We start from the raw sequence: 18,503 nt of genomic DNA, 5'->3' as shown, positions 1-18,503 counted from the left end.
GGGGGGTGCGAAGCTCCAGGCGCGGGGGTCGGTAGCTGCAGCGCGGGGCGCCAGGCCCGCGGGTGCCGGGGTACGAGGCCGGCGTCCTGGGGGGAGGAAATCCCAGCCGGGCGGTGCCGCCCCCGGGAGCGGGAATCCGGGAAGGAGGGCGGGCTCTGACGTTACCGGGTGCCTGGGTCAAGGGAAAACCTTCAGAGCTTCTCCTGCGACGCAGGAGCTTTCAAAACGCAACTCCTTCTAAAGGCTGAGATGTGGGAAGTAAATAGTCACTTGGCCTCCGCCAGTCCCGGCAGATACTGAGTATCTGCAAGTCAGTCTACCCGTGTAAATAATAATTCTACCCTAAATGAATTTCTTCTATTCGGGGTGTGTATTTGCAGTGAGTGGGGTTTGCACCCATTAAGTCTGTTTTTCCTTATATATTTGTTTTGTATGGTTTTTGGGGTTTTTCTAAGTGATGGTGTGAGACGGAGAGTGGGGCCAGTGTGCTTCCAACATACACCTGCCCAAGTAACTGAAGTCTGTCTGTCATTTTCAGCCAGGCTGTGCAGCAGCACAGCACACAGCTAAGCAACAGTTTGGTAGGGGGGAAAATTGTCCAAAATATTCTCTTGTTGGAGAAGAGGCTTGAGTGTGACTGCAGTGGCTATAAGCTAGTTTTAGCCAGCTGTCATACCATCAGTATACATGGGGCAAGGAAGCAAACCCTTGTCTGCCTTAGCAAGTAGCCACATCTGGAAAGGGAAGGATTTGGTTCCGACTATCCAGTGCCCACATGATGTGTAATTTTAGGGGGTCTAACCATGGTCTGATTTTATGGACTTAATTCTCGTTAAGACCACATCCGTAAATTTAGTGTGGTCCAAAATAGATCCAGTTTGTGTACCTGACCCTCTAAAGGAACCCAAAGCACAGTAAGTGAGGATGGGTGGAGGGATTGCTTCAAAAACATCTACTTACCATCTGAGCTTACACAGTGATGTAGGTACAAGAGCCTCTTACACTCGTGAGGAATATGGGAAGGGGAAGAAGTTTGTGGAACTTTGGAGCTAAAGGAACTGGATGTATTGCTACTTTCAGGAAGGATATTTGGGGATGTTAAGAAGGGAGCAGGAGGTGAGGTTACTGTGGTATAGTGGCATGGATGAGGCCAGTATGAAGAAAGAGGACATATCTAGGCAATGAGGCTTCCATTGATTTGCTCTCCCCTCCTCAAGGAAGTGCCTTCATGTCTTCATGCAGTCACTTGGTGCATAGTTTATTTATTTACTTAGTTATTGTTGAAGAGGTATAATTGTTTACCCAAATACAGATAACCTTCTTTGTTCTATTTGTCTAAACTCCCTTTAATGGAGAATTATATAAGCTTCTAAAGCATTTTTTTAATCTGTTATAAAGTAGATAAAATATGAGACAAACCCATCCTGGCTTCCAGTGTCGTGGGTAAAGGTATAAAGCTTTAGCAATGGATCATTTTAATTTTGTTTTAGAAGTCAGCTGTTTGCTGTGATGTTGACACTTGTTATAAATTACTTTTGCTAATCTGTTCAGAGTATGTTTTCAAACTTAAATTTTGTCTTACACTGTAAATCATTTGCTCCGTGAAAAATGCCTGAGATTTAGCAAAATCTTAGCTCATCGTGGCCTACAAGTTAGTGGCAATTGCAGAACTTTGACTTTTGATTCTGTTGAGCTTTTAAGGATGTTATGCACAGGACATTAGAATGAATCCATTGTATCGGCTCTTAATTAGTCACTGGTGGTATTTTATGAAGTGATGGGATGGATTCTTCCTCCCTAGAATTTAGATGGGAATAGAGTTGAGCTCATCATCATTTGAGACTGCTAAGGTAAATAAGAGGAGTAACTTGGGGTTCATGTGGAAGTGTTAATTTGGTGTTGTTATCTTGGAGCTGTATAATCCTGCTGGAATGGGAGAGGAGTACTCAGTTTCCTTTGCTTTCCTTGGGAGTCTAATCTTGATTAATAGACTGTTTCCCGCCCGCTCAAAGCAGGAGACGTGAGCTAAATATAGAAAACTTTGTCTGCTGTGGTTATGTGTGAAACTAGGCATCCTGAATTTAGTCCAGATGTATCACTCATTGAGAAAGTCAGTTAAATAAACTGCCTTCCAGTCTGTGCTGGTCTGTAAGAGCATCAGGAGCTCAAAACATCTACCATTTTTTCCACTTTTTAAACAGGCACTACTTTGCACTGGCCACTAATCCCGGCGAGCAGTTCTTCATGTTTTGCACACTTGCTGCTTGGCTGATCACTAAAGCAGGACATCGCTTTGAACAGCCACAAGAATATGATGATCCCAATGCAATAATATCAAATATACTCTCGGAATTGCGATCGTTTGTAAGTGTTGAATATACTGTTTTCACAAATGTACTTGAAGCACATGCACCACCTTCAGAAATAACAGTAATGTCACACTTCCTCTCCTTTTCCCAAGGTCCAGACAGATGTTTCGTATCTATATGTCGGTACTATGTTCATTAGTTAATTGGAAGTCTATATGGTCTGTACCTACTTGCTGATTTTTTGGCACTCGAAAAATGGGTTTACAGTGTTATAAATTATTCTAATTAGCTTTGCTCCACAGTCTGTAAAATGGATTAAATTTGTCTTCTTGTAGTGCCACATGTGTTGCTCACTTACAGTAGTATAATTTACAAAGATTTTGTCTGGAAAGTTTACACAGTACCCGTGATCCTGCTTCTGTCAAATGGTATCATTCATAGTGAAAGAAATGGTTAGAACTGCATTCATGTTTCCTTCATTTGTTGTTAAAGGAGTAAAAGGTTGAGCAAACACAGGAATTAATGGAGTTTTTTTCAATATTAAATAAAAACAATCAACACAAAAACAACCAACCAAAGGCCAGGAGAGGATATTGATTTAGAAGAAGTATGATCTTATGGAAGAGCATCCTGTGGTGCAGCTGCTAATGGTGTTAAGAACACTGTTATCTAATGGAGTTAAACCATAACAAACTCAGATGTTTATTCTGCAGGACAGCAATAAATACAAATAAGATATGTTATAAATGAAAACTAGAAGAAACATTGCAAAGCTGAAAAGATGGTGATTAAGCCTCAGTACCCAAGTTTCTCCATGGCTGTTCTTACCTCACCAGAGTGTCACTTGTGTGCTTGACCATCTAGCTCCCTTGTGGCTTCTGACTCTTCTGCTCCCTATGAGTATTCTCTTACCAGGTGCTTTAAGATTTCTGCACTGCATCTGTTCCTTGGGTTGTTCTGTTTACCCTTCCATTGCCTGACAGGAGCTGTGTAGGCGAAGAATATAAATTAACATTAGTAAAATCTTCTTACACAATAGACACTTGGGTTCTAGTGTAAAAACTGTCTTGTTATCTCCCTGAGAGGAAACTCAGAATGACGAGTAGCCATTAGTAAATACCGTATCTCTTCATTTTAGGGAAGGCCTGTGGATTTTCCTCCCTCAAAATTAAAGGCAGGTAATGGAGAGCAAGTGTGCTATGTACTTGATTGTTTAGCTGATGAAGCCTTGAAATATACCAGCTTTAGCTGGAAAAGGTACAGTACACTTTAAAGCATCCCCTCTTGTACATTGTTTTCCAGCAAACAAATATAAGTTGTAATGACTAAAAATGTTTTACTTAATGTTAGATGAGATGCAAAATTCAACTAGGTTTGAAGCAGTGGAACCAATTGATTCCTACTGCAATTTCACACGATTTAGTCTGTTACCAGCAAGGGTGAATTTGGGCCATTAATAGACTTGTTAATTAGTAAAGATTTGACAGATTACTTTTTTTTTGTAGTATCCTATGCATAACTGCTTGCTGATCTCACATTTGAGTTGAAAAATGTAATGTCCTTTCAGGTCCTATCAATCAATAGCTAAATTCTTGACCTCTTCAGTTGTAGATATGTACAGTATGTGACCATGTTACAAGTAGACTACAGTAACTATTTTAATCCAAAGGAAACCTGAGGAGAAATTAGATGGCAGATAATTTTAAGTATATAAAAATTTCTTTAGAAGTGTTCTTTACTTAATTCCTGTCTTCTCATGGGTTTTGAAATGGATATAGCAAAGTAATTTCTACTTTTTAAATATTTTACTGTTACTTCTGTTTAGTAAACAAATTCTTCTGTAGCCTGAAAATAAGTCTGTGGTGACTTGCACTTGAATTTTAAGACATTAGTGCAAAAGAGAAAGCAAATTAAAATTTAAACCATAGATATCTTTGTAGTATGAACATACTGCACTGCCTGGCATAATAGCTAATAAGCCCTATTTTAACGCAGTCCAACAAAGAATTTAAGGCTGAGTGTTAATTTTACCTGTTCATGTATGTGTGACTGTCTAGTCATATTCCACATCATCCATACATCTCATGAAATGTTTTGTTTGCTGTTACCATTTGACTTGGGTCCGACAAAAATGCTCTCAATCTCCTCCCCCTACCGCCCAGGCAGGGAAGAAGAGAGAGAAAAAGAGAGAGACTTGGCTGAACTGAAAATTAAACTACACAGTTTTCATTAAACACTAATTATATAAGAAAATATATACAATTATGTACAAATATGTTCAGGTAGTGTGCAAACCCCTATTGCCTCCCCCCACCCCCAGCAACTCCCACAGCACTCCCCTGAGCTGGAACAGTCCAAAAAAATCCCAGACTGCTGCTGGAGAGAGCACAGAGTGATGAGGGTCAGGAGAGCTTGAGCCTGGGGGTTGATGGTGATGGATGAATGGAGTCCTCCCCAGACACCGGCCATGGATAGAAGAGAAGGGAAGAAGTAGCAGGAAGGGAATTGTCTTCTGTGATCTCTGACATTCCTCTGAGCCTACGTGGATATATGGAATGGAATATCTCTGGCCAATTTTGCTGTCTGTCTAACTCAGCCTCCTACGGGGAGGTCACAGATCGCCCCGTAGTGTCTGAGCCAGCAGAGTGAGAGTGTGACCTTGGAGTCCCAGCAGTTACAAAAACATTCCTCCCTTAGCAGCCTTAGAACACACTGGTGCTAGTTAAAAGAAAGGTCAATGAAGGAAAAAAAACCAACAACAAAACAACCAGTAAAAGGAAAATTGGCTTCATCCTGGCTCAAACCAGGACATTTGCTTAGGAGCAATTTACAGAGGGATTTTCAATGCACTGTGTTTAAAAGCTCTGCTGTTCTTTGAATTAATCTCAGGCCAGTATATCCAACAGAAGAGCTAGAAGAAGAAGAAATAACAGAAGACAATGAAGAATTAACACTTAATAAATTGGAAGAGGATGTTGTGGTAGGTTTCCCTAACTGGTTTTGATTATATTTCTGAACTATGAGGACATTTTTACTCACTGCTTATTTTGCTTGGCCTTGTTTAAGAGGAAATATTTTCTATTAGCTGTTCAGTTGACCTTTTTTCCTGTATCTCCATTCCTTCTTCATCACCTTCTCTGTAGAGTTTTTTTGTTTCCTTTCAGGTAAGGTTGTTAACTCTGGAACAGAGCCTATGTTCTTATGCACATTTATAGTTAATGTAAAGTGAAGTGGAATCTAACCATACATTAAAATGACACAAATTCAGAATTGTTGTTTTCTACCGAATCAAGCTGTTGATGATCAACAGAACTTCAGTCCCTGTTTAAAGAATTGGCTAATACTTGGTTAAAATTTGACCAGTGCTTAATTTAGTGCTTACTATTGTAACTCACATTTTACTGCAAGTAGGAATCAGAATCACAGAATGTTAGGGGTTGGAAGGGACCTCTGAAGATCATCGGGTCCAACTCCCCTGCCAGAACAGGACTAAATCTAGGGCAGGTCATTCAGAAATGCATCCAGATAGGTCTTGAAAGCATCCAGTGAAGGAGACTCCACAACCTTTCTGGGGAGCCTGTTCCAGCGCTAAGCGGGACAAAGAAGCATTGGTAATTAGTTGGTTTGAAGATTTACAAACAACTGGAAACACAGCATTTGTTTAAAAACACCAGCGAAGACCTAAATAAATGCTGCAGAATTTTTTCTGTGGGCAAAGGTCATGACAGCTCATTTCTATATATTCCATGAGTGGAATGGTAATATCCATTCTGACTGAAGAGTTAAGTCTTTCTGTGTGCTTTGAAATACATTTTACCAACAAGAGGGCAATGTTTGAGGATCAGCTCTTTTATTTATTCCTGCTTTTAAACTGTAATAATTACTGTGAAGTTATGTCTGTGAAACACCCTATGAGGTACATGTCTTTGTTGAAATATACTTTTAGGTCTTAGTGATGGGTGGATGTTGAACAGAAATTGTTTCTTGCCAATTTACTTTCTCAGAATTATTTCTGTGAGAGTTGAAGTCTCACTGTAAACTGGTAGTATACTGTGATAAGACATTGTCATATTCACAGGCTTCTATCAGTCTCCTCAAAGCGAGTCTTATTACGACTGACTTGAGATTTTTCTGGAGAGGGAAGGTAGCTAAAGACAAAGTTACAAAAAGAAGTTAGTTTCACATCCAATTTCTCCAAAAGTTCTTGATTCTGTACAAAATCAATGTAAATCAAAGCCAGAATTTTCAAAGTTGTGAGCCTGGAAGTGCTCACTTGTGGTGTCAGTAAATTAGTTGAGGAGAAAATAACTTTCTGGTGTGTTAAGGCCCAACAATACTGGATAGAAAATGCCACAACTGTCCCATTTTTGCATTGACAATTTTCAAGTGCTTGGGAAAAATAAAGGTCAGAAAAGTTGGAGAGTGCCAGTAATGTTAACAGATTATTCTGATTATAGTCCAGATGTAGTCCATGCTGCAATAGACCACAAAAATGTAACACCTGAAGGGTTTGCTTCTCCTTCCTCTCCTCACAGTTTTCCTAAGTATTGTGTTATTTTTCTCATTTTTATTAGCTGAGAAAAAATCCAAACTGTATCCATAATTGACTTTAGCAGTATTTCCAGTAGTTAAATGCTAATGACAAGGTTTGTTTTTCTTGCTTTGATTCTTCTGAATAAAACTGATGAGGCTGACAGAAACAAGCCTAGTTCTGGAAGTCTTGGGGAACCGCGTAGCATGTATTAGGTAGCCAAAGCCAACAATAGCCAGCACAATTAGGTGTGCAAGAAAATCTGCACAGTTTGGCTTCTCGGTTCTGATAACTAGGCTTGTTGTTGTTATGGTACCATTGTAATATGTTCTTCTAAGTGCTGCACAAATGTATATTGTCCGTTCAGCAAACGAGTTTCCCGATCTAGAAACCATTATTTTCCTGCACGTATTCGGGGAACTAGGGGCCAAACATGCCAGAAAAAAAATAAAGTGTTCCCTGTTAATTAAAAACTAGGTAAGGTAGATGAATAAGCACCCAGGTTTTCACTAGGTGAATCTTGAAGGGTTCTACACTGTTATTGCAGCTTTCATGATTTGTCTAGAAAAGAGTCTAGAAAAAGGAAAAAGAAAAGATGGCTAACAGAAGAGTTACAGAAAGACAAGGTAAGGGTGAAGTGTATGTGTGAGAACATGGCAGGTGGAATTCACTGTAGATAAATGGAGGGTAATGCACAGAAAAAACATCTTTGACTTGTGTAGTGATGGGCTCTGAGCTGATCAAGGTCACTTGAGGAATGCAGTTTGGAGACCATGATGTAGAGTTCTGTAAAACCATCAGCGCTGTGTGCAATGTTGGGTAAGAACACAGATCAGTTGTGTCAACGTGAATGGTATCATTCTGCATGCTTAAAATGGGGCATCATTCTGCAACTCCAGTTACATAGTGCAAACAACATCTAAAACTATGTTCTGGTTGTGGTTTGGTGTTTGGTTTGTTCTTATTTTTAATGCAAAGCTTTAGGAAACGCAGAATAAATTACATTTACCATACAACTGTTGATACAGAATCACAGAATCTTAGGGGTTGGAAGGGACCTCAAAAGACCTCTAGTCCAACCCCCCCTGCCAGAGCAGGGTTACCGAGAACACATCACACAGGAACGTGTCCAGGCTGGTTTTGAATGTCTCCAGTGAAGGGAGACTCCACAACCTCTCTGGGCAGCCTGTTCCAGTGCTCTGTCAGTCTCACAGTAAAGAAGTTCTTCCTGATGTTTACATGGAACCTCCTATGCTCCAGTTTGCATCCACTGCCCCTTGTCCTATCACTGGACATCACTGAAAAAAGCTTGGCTCCATCCTCCTGACACTCGCCCTTAACATATTTGTAAACATTGATGAGGTCACCCCTCAGTATCCTCTTCTGCAGCCTTTCCTCATAATGAAGATGTTCCACTCCCTTAATCGTTTTTGTAGCTCTGCGCTGGACTCTTTAATGGCCCAATTAATGTGAGAGGGCTTTTTTTTTTTTTTTGGTTTGTCTGGGTTTGGTTTTTTTTTTTTGGTTGGTTTAGTTTTCAAATACCGTGGCACCCTGAGGGAAATGTAGGGTAGCTTTCATCTTGTCCCAGATACTGTGTCTTCTCATAAGATTTTAAGTAAATACAGGCTCCATTATCATAAACTCTCTAAGTCTTGTGTTGTTCAGAAATATGGAATTTAATACTCCTTGTTCTGGAGCATTAAAAATGGTGCGATACTTATTGAAGTCTTGTTTTGCAACTTTCCCTAAGGAAGAAGAGTCAGACAATGAAGAAAATTTTATTGACCTGAATGTTCTAAAGGCACAGACATACAGAGCAGTAAGTTGCTACCCACCAGTCCTCTCTTGAGAGATTTTTACATCTGTAGCAGTTTATTTCTGTTGGATTTAAGTCTGAAAATACTTGAATAGTCTAAACTTGAAAAAAACATTCCAACTCGAATGAATCAGTTTCCTTTAAATGTGCTGCCAGTTTCTAAACTGGCAAGGTCACTGGAAACATTTGCAAGAAATTCTTGCAGAGACTTTAAGGGAAACATGGTGTTGGTTTCATGAATGTATTTTAATCCTACTCCCCGCTATTTCTGGAATGTATTATAACTGCTTATAATACACATTTCATTATTTAAAAATTAATATATTATTAGGAGAGATATATATATTTAATTCTAGTATTTATGAATTGAAAGAAATCTATTAAAGAAATCTGTTACATCTGTAGTCTAAATCATTCTGGATATAAACATTTTCTGAATTTGAACAATGTAGGCCATTGTAGCATGATTTCTAACAGTTCTCACTGTGTTTAACTGATATTTTGTACATAAATGTTCTGGTTTTCACATAGGACGTGAATGAAGCTGCAAAACACGAAGAGATTTTACAGTCCACTACAGATGCAGCAGAATGGAATCTGGAAGTGGAACGTGTGCTTCCGCAGCTGAAGGTTGCAGTTAGGACGGACAATAAGGTATGCAAGAATAGATTTGAGTGTGTAACATGGTGATTAAAGTGTGATTTCAATCAATATTGTTTATTTTCCATTGACAATTTTTTTCGGTCATGCCAACAAGTTTGAATAATGTGATCTGCAGTGCTATCTTGTCTGAACCTGTCACTTACTTTGACCCTGAAAGGAATATTTTTAGTAGGGTTTTTTCCAATATTTTATAAGAATATTTTTTTTCTGATACTTGCAGGGCACCTTAGTTCTATATATTTATTTCCATATATTTTTTCAGTGGAAACTCCTTAAAACATTAAATATTTCCAATGTATTCACACTTCTGAAAAATTATACTCTTAGTTTAGCAGCTAACAAAACCTCATCCTGGAGGAGAGCTGATGAACTTCTTACCTTTCAACTGTTCCATTTGTCAGCCACATGAAGGTTGATTGTATGGAATTAATCTTGCTGAACTTTACATGACAATATAGTAGATCTGTACCTCTGATCTAGTCATCATGGGCTCTCCTTGTGTTTAGCAAAAGGAAGTGAGTACTTGGCTGATTGTACTTACCTATACAGGTAACTACATCAAGATGAAATTCTTCATTTATTGGAAATGTGTATTTCTCTCCATAATCTATTTCAAGGAGTCTAGAATGAGCAGCTTAGAAGTAGACTTTTAGCTTTGGCAAGTCCAAACCTAGGACCTGTTCCTGGCATTGATTGCCACAAACATTCTTTCTAGGAGCTGTAGCATGCACAGATCAGTGCAGTATTGAAAATGCTTATTTGTAGTGACCTGGAAGCCTGGGGTGTTGGAGGAATCTGCAGCAGTGATACAGAATTCAATGAAAGTTAATTATCTTACCAAAAATAGGCTAAGCTCTCAACTGTCTGCAAAATTGCTTGCCCGTTTTACACTGTACTGCGTTCTTCTGTGTGAAGAATGGCCTGGTTTGAGCCACCTTTCTGTGATCCTTGGCAAGCTGATCAGTTACAGAGAACATGATGCTTGATCCTCACAGTAAATAATAAAGACATACATGGAAAATTGAAGCCACTGTAGGAACTGAGGTTTACTATCTTCCAGTTTAACGCACCATGTCTTGGTTTTAAGGAATTTGTCACAATGGACGTGAAAAGACGATTCGTGTTTTCCTGGCTTCTGTGCTTTCATACTTTCAGAGATAACTGGAGATAAGAATTTGGCCTTTTTTTTTTTTTTTTAAATTTTACAAGAAAAGCATAATATTCTGTTTCCTAAGCTGTGCATGTAAATGTAGTATCAGGAAAGGGTAAATTATTTCATCAATGGCATTAGAAGCTACAACTTATTTGTAAAGTCCTGGGCAGCAGGGGTAGGGAAGGGATGACAAGGAGGGGTTGTGTTTGTTGTTATTTAAGCCTCAAATTTTGGCAAATTGTGAACAATCGCCACCAGACCAAAAAAATGTCTTGAGTCTGCTACAGAATTAAACCCCAACATAAGCACATTTTCTCTACTAGTCTTTGTTTTGTTCTGAAGAGAAGAGTGGGCAGCAGCATGGTTGTGAACAGCAGTTGAATCTCATCCACTGAACAGCTGCTGGAGATGCTTAGCTGTCCTATTCTGAGACGGCGAGACAGGAGCACCAGCCCTTTGGTAGTTATGTCCTATCTTAGGTCCTATGCAATGGGATAGCCTCACTTCAAATCAGTGGAACTGTCTATGATTGACGGGTGGCAGATGGTTAAGTGTGCAGCTGTTTTAAGCCGGGATTTGTTTTGTACCCTGTACATAGAAGTGGCTGTATCCTTCAGGAGCTCTGGGATCAGGTATCTCCCAGACTGACGGATGCAGCTCCTGCATCTTCCATGTTTGCAGGTTCAACCAGTATCCAAGTTAAGCGTATATCACACAGACACACAAAGGACCCTGACATGGGCAGCTACACAAACTGCTGTCAACAAGGCCCTCTCTTCAACAGCACTTTTAGGAATCCCACAAAACATGAGTATAGACAGCCAGGCCCCATTCTTCCTCTTGAGCTAATTAAGACTGAAGTTAAGTAGTAAAAGCACACACCTCCTTCTCTCTAGATTCACAAGCACATGTGCATTTATGGATCCCTCAAGTATCAGCATCGTCCTTCTGTCTGATACCTCTGCCTGGATCCTGGGCCCTCTTAACTTTCACTGCTCTTCTACTTGGTGACTAGTTCTGCTTGATGCTTGCCAGCCAACAGATGCATATACTCACATGCTTATCTTAAGGAGACTCTACATTTGTGGGTTCCCCTGAATATCTTTTTCCTGCCTCATACCCAGGCCTAGATCTAAGGCCTACTAGTTGAAGGCTAGTTCAGTTTTAAGTCTGCTATTGAATTTTACACATTATTTCCTTATCATCCCATGTTGACAAGATCTTCTATCAGATAACCATGCTGCTACAAACATTCTCACACTCCACATTCCCCTACCCATTACTGTAGCTGTCCAGGTTTGTTTCTTGTTACTGCCTCCATTATTGTTTGTCAGTCAGTTTAGTGCCTCTCTCTGTTTTACTTAGCATCCTTTTTGACAATGTCCTCGATCAGATAATCTTACTGAATCAAAGACTGTCACCTTCCATGTGTCTGTATGGTCCCTATTTTATAAGAAAATCTGCTAAAGTTTAATTTCAAGTGATAAAGATTTATTAGCATAACTTTTTATTTTTTTTACACCTACAGTGTACAGTGCTAAAAGCTTTAAAATGTTAAAAGTATTTCTTAGCATACCCAATATCACACAACTGAAAAAGCAGTAATTCTGCTGCTCTGCTTCCTGTTGAACTCACAGTCTGTCTGCTGTTGTGCTTTGTGTCTGGGAGATGTAAAAAGTTTGCACTGATATGGAAAAAACTGTGATAATGCTTGGCAACTGGAATTGATTTCTAAGTAAAAGACACCTATGTATCAAGTTAAAACAGCACTGTTCTCATCCCCCATCTCTGAGTCCATGTGTGTTTCCTGTGACCTAGAAGCTGCCAATAATTTTCCCCCTTCTGATAATAGTAAGGGCTAAGTAGGAAGGGAAGTTCTGATAGTTTGGAACTGGTATATGCTGTGCATTTGAAGCACTCATTTTGTCTAAGAAAAAGCTGAGCTAGTGCAGCTATCACCAGTATTTTCAATACTTATTCTGAGCATGGTTTCTAGCAGAAACAGTTCCATGAAGATCAAACAGACTCTAAAAAGCATAGCTACTGTGGTATCAGTGAGGATGTCAGTGTTTGTTTATAGATCTGATGGTCACATGTGACATTTAGGAAGTTTATAAATTGTGTCACATTAAGCAAGTGCCGCTGGATATGGACACAGCAGTGGCAGAATGATAGACAGTAGTAGTATAAAAGAGACCTGACCCTGCTTTGCATACTAGCCTTTGTTTAGTAAACAGAGGAAGATAAAACTTGTGTTTACCTATGTTTTACTTTGTGGCATCTTTTTTAGGATTGGAGGATTCATGTAGATCAAATGCATCAGCATAAGGATGGAATTGAATCTTCTTTAAAAGAAACTAGGGTATGTCTTGTATGTGAAGACTATTTCACTGATCTGACAGCATTTTTCTTTTCTCCTTCACTTGATGTACACTAAGAACTAAATTGATTTTTTTTCTTAATTTTATTTGTGCTAATGCTGTAAAACTAAAAAAGGAAACATATCATGGTTAGGGACAGTGGGACTGGCAAAATGTCTTGTGGGAAAGAGCTGTATATGTGAGGATTAACAGAGATATTAGGGTTCATGTATGTATTACCATAAGTACATCCTGACTACAGAGGGCAAAATAGAATGATACAATCTGAAAATAAGTGCTGATTAAAAAAGAAACAAAATACTGTCGAATATGGTTGTTAGGGCAACTTACTGACATTGTCATTTGTAATTAATTGAGGGGGGGAGAGTGATGGAAGCAGTTAAGCTTACAATACATGTTTGGAGGTGGGCAAACCAGAACACATAAGAAATGTGAGTTTTTTTGCTAAACACAGGATTTCTGTGCTATTTTTCCCTCTCACTTAAAGGCTTCCATATCCTTTCTTAATTACAGCACATTTTTAATAGTCTTTGCATGCTATCTGTATACTGCAAACCAACAGAATGTGGTTTTCTAGGGTTACCTTGACAAACTCCATAATGAAATCAGCAGAACACTGGAAAAGATCAATAGCAGAGAAAAGTATATCAACAATCAGTTGGAGCACTTGGTTCAAGAGTACTGTTCAGCACAAGCCTTGCTGAGTGAGGTAATGCACCGATCTTTTTGTTACTGCCTGGTATTATTAACTTGCTATTAAATGAGGGTGAAGGCAAGGAAGACTAGGAGGAGTTATCTGTGAGTTCTGCAGTTGGCCATAAGGCAAGGGAGATGTTGATTTGTTGTCAAATTATATAGCTTTTAAACTAAACTAGCCATTTTTTATTCAGCTGTTCTACAGGGGAAAATAAGTGTTTTTAGACCTAAGAAATATGTAATTCTGTTGCCATTCTTGAGCAGCTAGTAAACTGCTAGCTCTGCTTTCCCTGTGAAGTTCACACATCTGTGAAGAGCAGAGAAACTACAGTCTCAGTCCAGCCCTCATCTCTTGTATTGATTACTCGTGCTAACGTGCACAAAGCACTCTGATTACTTCTTTGCTTCATTCAGCTTGTATGCCAAGAGAATGCTGTTTGAGAAACTTCTGGTCCCCTACTTAGGAGGCCTGTATAGGCCCTTAGGAGGGCTGCCATTTGGCTAGCCCTTCTGTTTGTGGGGATGACATTAAAATGAGGCTAACAGGATTTGACCTCTGTGCTTTATGTTTACCATACTTTAAGAAACTCTAAGACATTAATTTACTGTTGATGAAGAAGTATTCTGGGTTTCAGGACTCAATGCTGTCTGTATTCTGGCAAATTTTCTTTCAATTTATTTCCTCATGGAAATTCTTAGAAAACATACTTCTTAATGTTTGTGTATTAGGGCTATAACAATTATAAAAACAGTTTTACGTTTTTAAATTATATTCATTACAAGGGCTGATGTTTCTAGCCTGTCCTCATATGTGTAGTGCTGTAAATGTTACTGGGATTTTGCGGGAGAGCTTCTGGAACTGGGACATGAGAGCGCAAGTTTTGATGTTCTCTCTGAGCTATCTTTATAAATCTCTTCAGCTTTGTCATTACAGCAAAAAACATGTTTCTTTTCAGGCTAAAGAGAAGTACCAGGAGGGAAGTGGAGGAGTAACTGAAAGGATCAGAGTGCTTTCTGAGGTAAAACACATCTTCACTTTTTTTTTTTTTTTTTAATTATTATTTTTAAACAATCTTAAGAGAGTTGGCATTTAGTATTTGCAGTTTTTGGATTCTTTCTGATTTGTTCTTATGTTAAAGATTATTATTTTGTTTAGAGGAGGCAATCTAGTCCAGTCCCTAAAATTTAAACCCAGGCTTCCATTGATTTTTAATTTGTGAATTTGGGCAAACTTATGAGCTCCTAATTTCCCCAGTTGGTAAAAGAGGGTAAATGTTCTGTATTTTATAACCTGTGTCCTAGAATTATTGAGGACTAATCAAGTCTTGTCCATGAATTCTTTGTAAGAAGAAAAGCATAATTCTTACTTTTATTTAAAATTAGCAATTTGAAATTTTCATAATCCAAGCATAGAAAAGTAATATTTGGCTAAATACTAACTTTTCCATACCACTGAAATTATCTTAATACTGTCACAGACAGGAGTGGAAGGTCTTGGGATCGCTTAAAGAATCACTGAAAAAGGTTTTAGGAAAAGGTGATTTTAATATACATTTATACAAGCATGACTTAAGAGTTTGGTGGCAAGGTTCACTCTATAACTTACTATGTGGAAGGGATGTGTATGAGTTGAAAGTGGATGGAAGTGACTTACACAGGGATCAGGGGAAATAATGTGTATAGAGACAGGGGAGATGGAATCAGGATCAGGTTGGAGTGAATTGCACAGGGATCAGGGAAGAGAATCTGGAGGCCCTCCTGTTGAGTCACAAGTTCAGAGTGGACCCCCTCGCTTTCTCCTTAGAAAGTGGGCTGAATCCAGTCCTAGTCACAGACTTGGTCAATGGTTTATGAGTAAATCACAGGGGCAGGAGTTAGCTGGGCTCATTGACAGTCTTTTAAACTAGATTCAAAGGGGGAAGAGGATAAAGCTGAGCCTGCTGTAAATAAGCCCAAGGGATACATGCCAGGGTTTGTAAGATGGTGTGCTAGAGAAGACTCCCTCTGCCACCTCAGTCGAGACAGGAGATAGAAATATAGTGGGAAGCAGAAAGACAATAGTTATTTATTGTTTTGAAGCCATGGAAATACCTGAGAAGGGTCAGGCAGGAATTAGGACGCGTGCCCACAAAAAGATGTCAAGATCATTAACCCTTTTAAAGTGCATCTATACCAATACGTGCAGCATGGGCAACAAACAAGGGGAGCTGGAAGCCATAATGCAGCAGGAAAACTATGACATAATGGCTATCACAGGTACATGGGATATCTCACACGACTGGAGTGGATAGCTACCCGCTCCTCAGGACAGAGAGACCAGGAAGGAGAGGCGATGGGGTGGCTCAGTATATGAGGAATGGTTATGAATGTCTAAAATTAGACTCTAACGATGACAAGGCAGATTGCATTAGGATCAGGATTAGGGGCAAGGCCAACAAGGCTGATATTGCTGTGGAAGTCTGCTATAGATCTCCCCAACCAGGGCAGTGAGGCTGATGAGCTGTTCTATAAATACCTGGGTGAAATCTTGTGGTCGTTTGCCCTTGTTCTTCTTGGGCACTTCAACTTCCCTGATGTCTGCTGGAACTACAGCACAGCAGAGAGGGAACAGTCCTGGAGGTTCCTGGAATGTGTCAAAGATAATTTTCTGACACAGCTGGTGAGTGAACCAACCAGAGAAGGTGCCCTGCTAGACCTGCTCTTTGTGAACAGGGAAGGGCTGGTAGGAGATGTGATGGTTGGAGGCCATCTCAGGCACAGACACCACAAATTGTTAGAGTTCTCTATTCTCAGAGATGCCAGGAGGGGGGGCAGCAAGACTGCCACCCAGACTTCCAAAAGGCAAACTTTACCTTGTTCAACACCCTGATTGCCAGAATCCCTTGGGAATCTTTTCTGAAGGGTATAGGAGTTCAGGAAGGCTGGACACTCTTCAAGAAGGAAGTCTTGAGGGCACAGGAGCAGCTCATCCCCACGGGCTATAAGGTGAACCAGTGGATTTAAGACCAGCCTGGCTGAACATGACCTTTGGAGGAAGGGGCAGGCCACTCATGAGGACTACAGAAATGCTGTGAGGCTATGCAGGGAGGGAATTAGAAAGTCCATAGCCCAGATAGAAATTAATCTGGCCTCCATGGTAAAGGACAACAACTCACCTTTCCGTAGGATAGGTGAACTTTCCTCATGAGGCACAGGACAGCAGTCTGCTGCGATCACACTCCAAAGAGAGAGAGCTCCAGAGGGCCTCATTTTAGGATTTATATTGATAGAGTCCCAAGATTATTGAGTCCCAATACTTTGGTCAGTATTTTTCCATTGTGGCCACAATTTTAGTCACATCACATGTGGATTTATACTACTTTTACCAGACAAGACACCCTGGTTAGGGAGTGCCTAATCACCCTAAATCACTGCATTTGCACTAGAACAAGAGTTAGCCAATTATTTCAATGCGCTGCTCCAGCAAGCAAGATCAGAAAATGCCAGACTGTCTCAGGCTACTGCATGTGCAATTGAAACAAGAATAATGCTGGGCCCATGGCCCTTTTAACTAAACGAAGAACGATGTTGGCTGGTGTTGACACTGCAGTGAAGCCTGGGGGGGGCAGGGTGTGGGTTTGCAGGTCTGAACCACCACAAATACCTAAAGCTGTTTTTCAGTTGTGTTTTCTTTTTTTTCTTTAAATTTAAAGGAAAATCCCCAGACTGTGAACTGCCTTAGCATGTTGAGTGTTCCATGGCATTTAATTCAGAATTACTGCCTAATTTCCAAATATTCAAGACAGAAATTTTTGTAATGGCTCTGTGTGTCTGGAATAGTCACATAGGATGACTGCCTGGATGCAGTCCTGTGTGATGTGCTCCAGGTGGTCCTGCTTTAGCAGGGGAGTTGGATCTCTAGAGGTCACTTCCAACTCTGACAATTCCATGATTCCATGAAAAAAACGGTTCCTCCATATCTGACTAACACTAATAGATTTTTTAAAAACTAATAGTTATCCAGCAGATAATTTTTTTCTTTTCTTTTTTTGAAATTGACATTCATCTGGTTTCATTAAGAAAAAATATTTATTTTAAGATTACAGAAGTATTGGAGAGAGTAAAGCAGGAAACGGAAGAGAAAGGAAGCAGTATGACTGATGGCGGTGAGTATGTTTTTGCTTCAAACCATCCTCCGTGACAGGTACAGAATTTGTCCTTTATTGATAAAAACCAAGGACAGAATGGGAGACTATCTATCAATATTAAAATTTTAAAAGGTGTCTAAGAAAATAAGGAGTCTAAACCTCTTTGAAAAGGTTGGGTAAATCTGCAGAAGGTAGAGATTCCAGGATTTCCCCCTTTGGTCAATAATTTGGGTTTTTTCTCTGCTTTGAATAATTATCAACTCACTGGAAGTAATTGTAATTCACTTACAGGTTTCAGCCCTTTTACTCTGAAATACTTACTGACAGTAGCTGTTAGATTCCCTAAGGCTGGCTGGAGTCAGTGAGAGAAAATTCTTTTTGATATTTTGATGTTTGGACTTTTTTAGTATTTAAAACTATACACCTATTTGAATTAGGTTGTCTCAGACTCAGGATTTGGTTGTTTGATATTTTTCCTGATAAATGCATTCTATTGCAAAGGTATAAGGTGTATGAAATAGAAATAAATTGCTGCATGTCACAGTAGGGCTAAATATGCAAACTGTATCCATATTTAACTGTAACCATTACAGCTAATTTTATTAAGTAGTTGTAAGCGTTACTGTTTACAGAATCTTTTTACACCTTTGCTTCACTGTGAAGGAGCTACTCACCTGCCTTGCAACCCCTTTTCTGTATTATGGCTTAGTCAAATGTCAGGATAAAATCTAGAGCCCAGAATTCTGAAAAGCAATATGATACAGCAGCAGCATCCCTAGAGTGTTATTAGTGGGAAGTGATGGATCTGAAACAAAGAAAGAAGC

General features: G+C 39.6%; 1 protein-coding gene across 1 annotated transcript in view; it reads left to right on the top strand.

Moving 5' to 3' along the window:
- The first annotated feature begins 1,140 nt into the window (after positions 1-1,140).
- IFT57 (intraflagellar transport 57) overlaps positions 1,141-18,503 on the top strand; it is an 18,152-nt gene continuing 789 nt past the window's right edge. Inside the window, exons 1-10 of the mRNA XM_009993399.1 lie at positions 1,141-1,178; positions 2,136-2,364; positions 3,448-3,566; positions 5,199-5,289; positions 8,594-8,662; positions 9,191-9,313; positions 12,766-12,837; positions 13,434-13,565; positions 14,509-14,571; positions 17,631-17,697. Coding sequence (XP_009991701.1) covers positions 1,141-1,178; positions 2,136-2,364; positions 3,448-3,566; positions 5,199-5,289; positions 8,594-8,662; positions 9,191-9,313; positions 12,766-12,837; positions 13,434-13,565; positions 14,509-14,571; positions 17,631-17,697 — 1,003 coding nt within the window. The remainder of the gene's footprint in view (positions 1,179-2,135; positions 2,365-3,447; positions 3,567-5,198; positions 5,290-8,593; positions 8,663-9,190; positions 9,314-12,765; positions 12,838-13,433; positions 13,566-14,508; positions 14,572-17,630; positions 17,698-18,503) is intronic.

This window comes from Chaetura pelagica, unplaced genomic scaffold (assembly GCF_000747805.2).
Source record: "Chaetura pelagica isolate M959 unplaced genomic scaffold, ChaPel_1.0 scaffold101, whole genome shotgun sequence".
Lineage (NCBI taxonomy): Eukaryota > Metazoa > Chordata > Aves > Apodiformes > Apodidae > Chaetura > Chaetura pelagica.
This window is presented reverse-complemented; position numbering and strand designations above follow the sequence as displayed.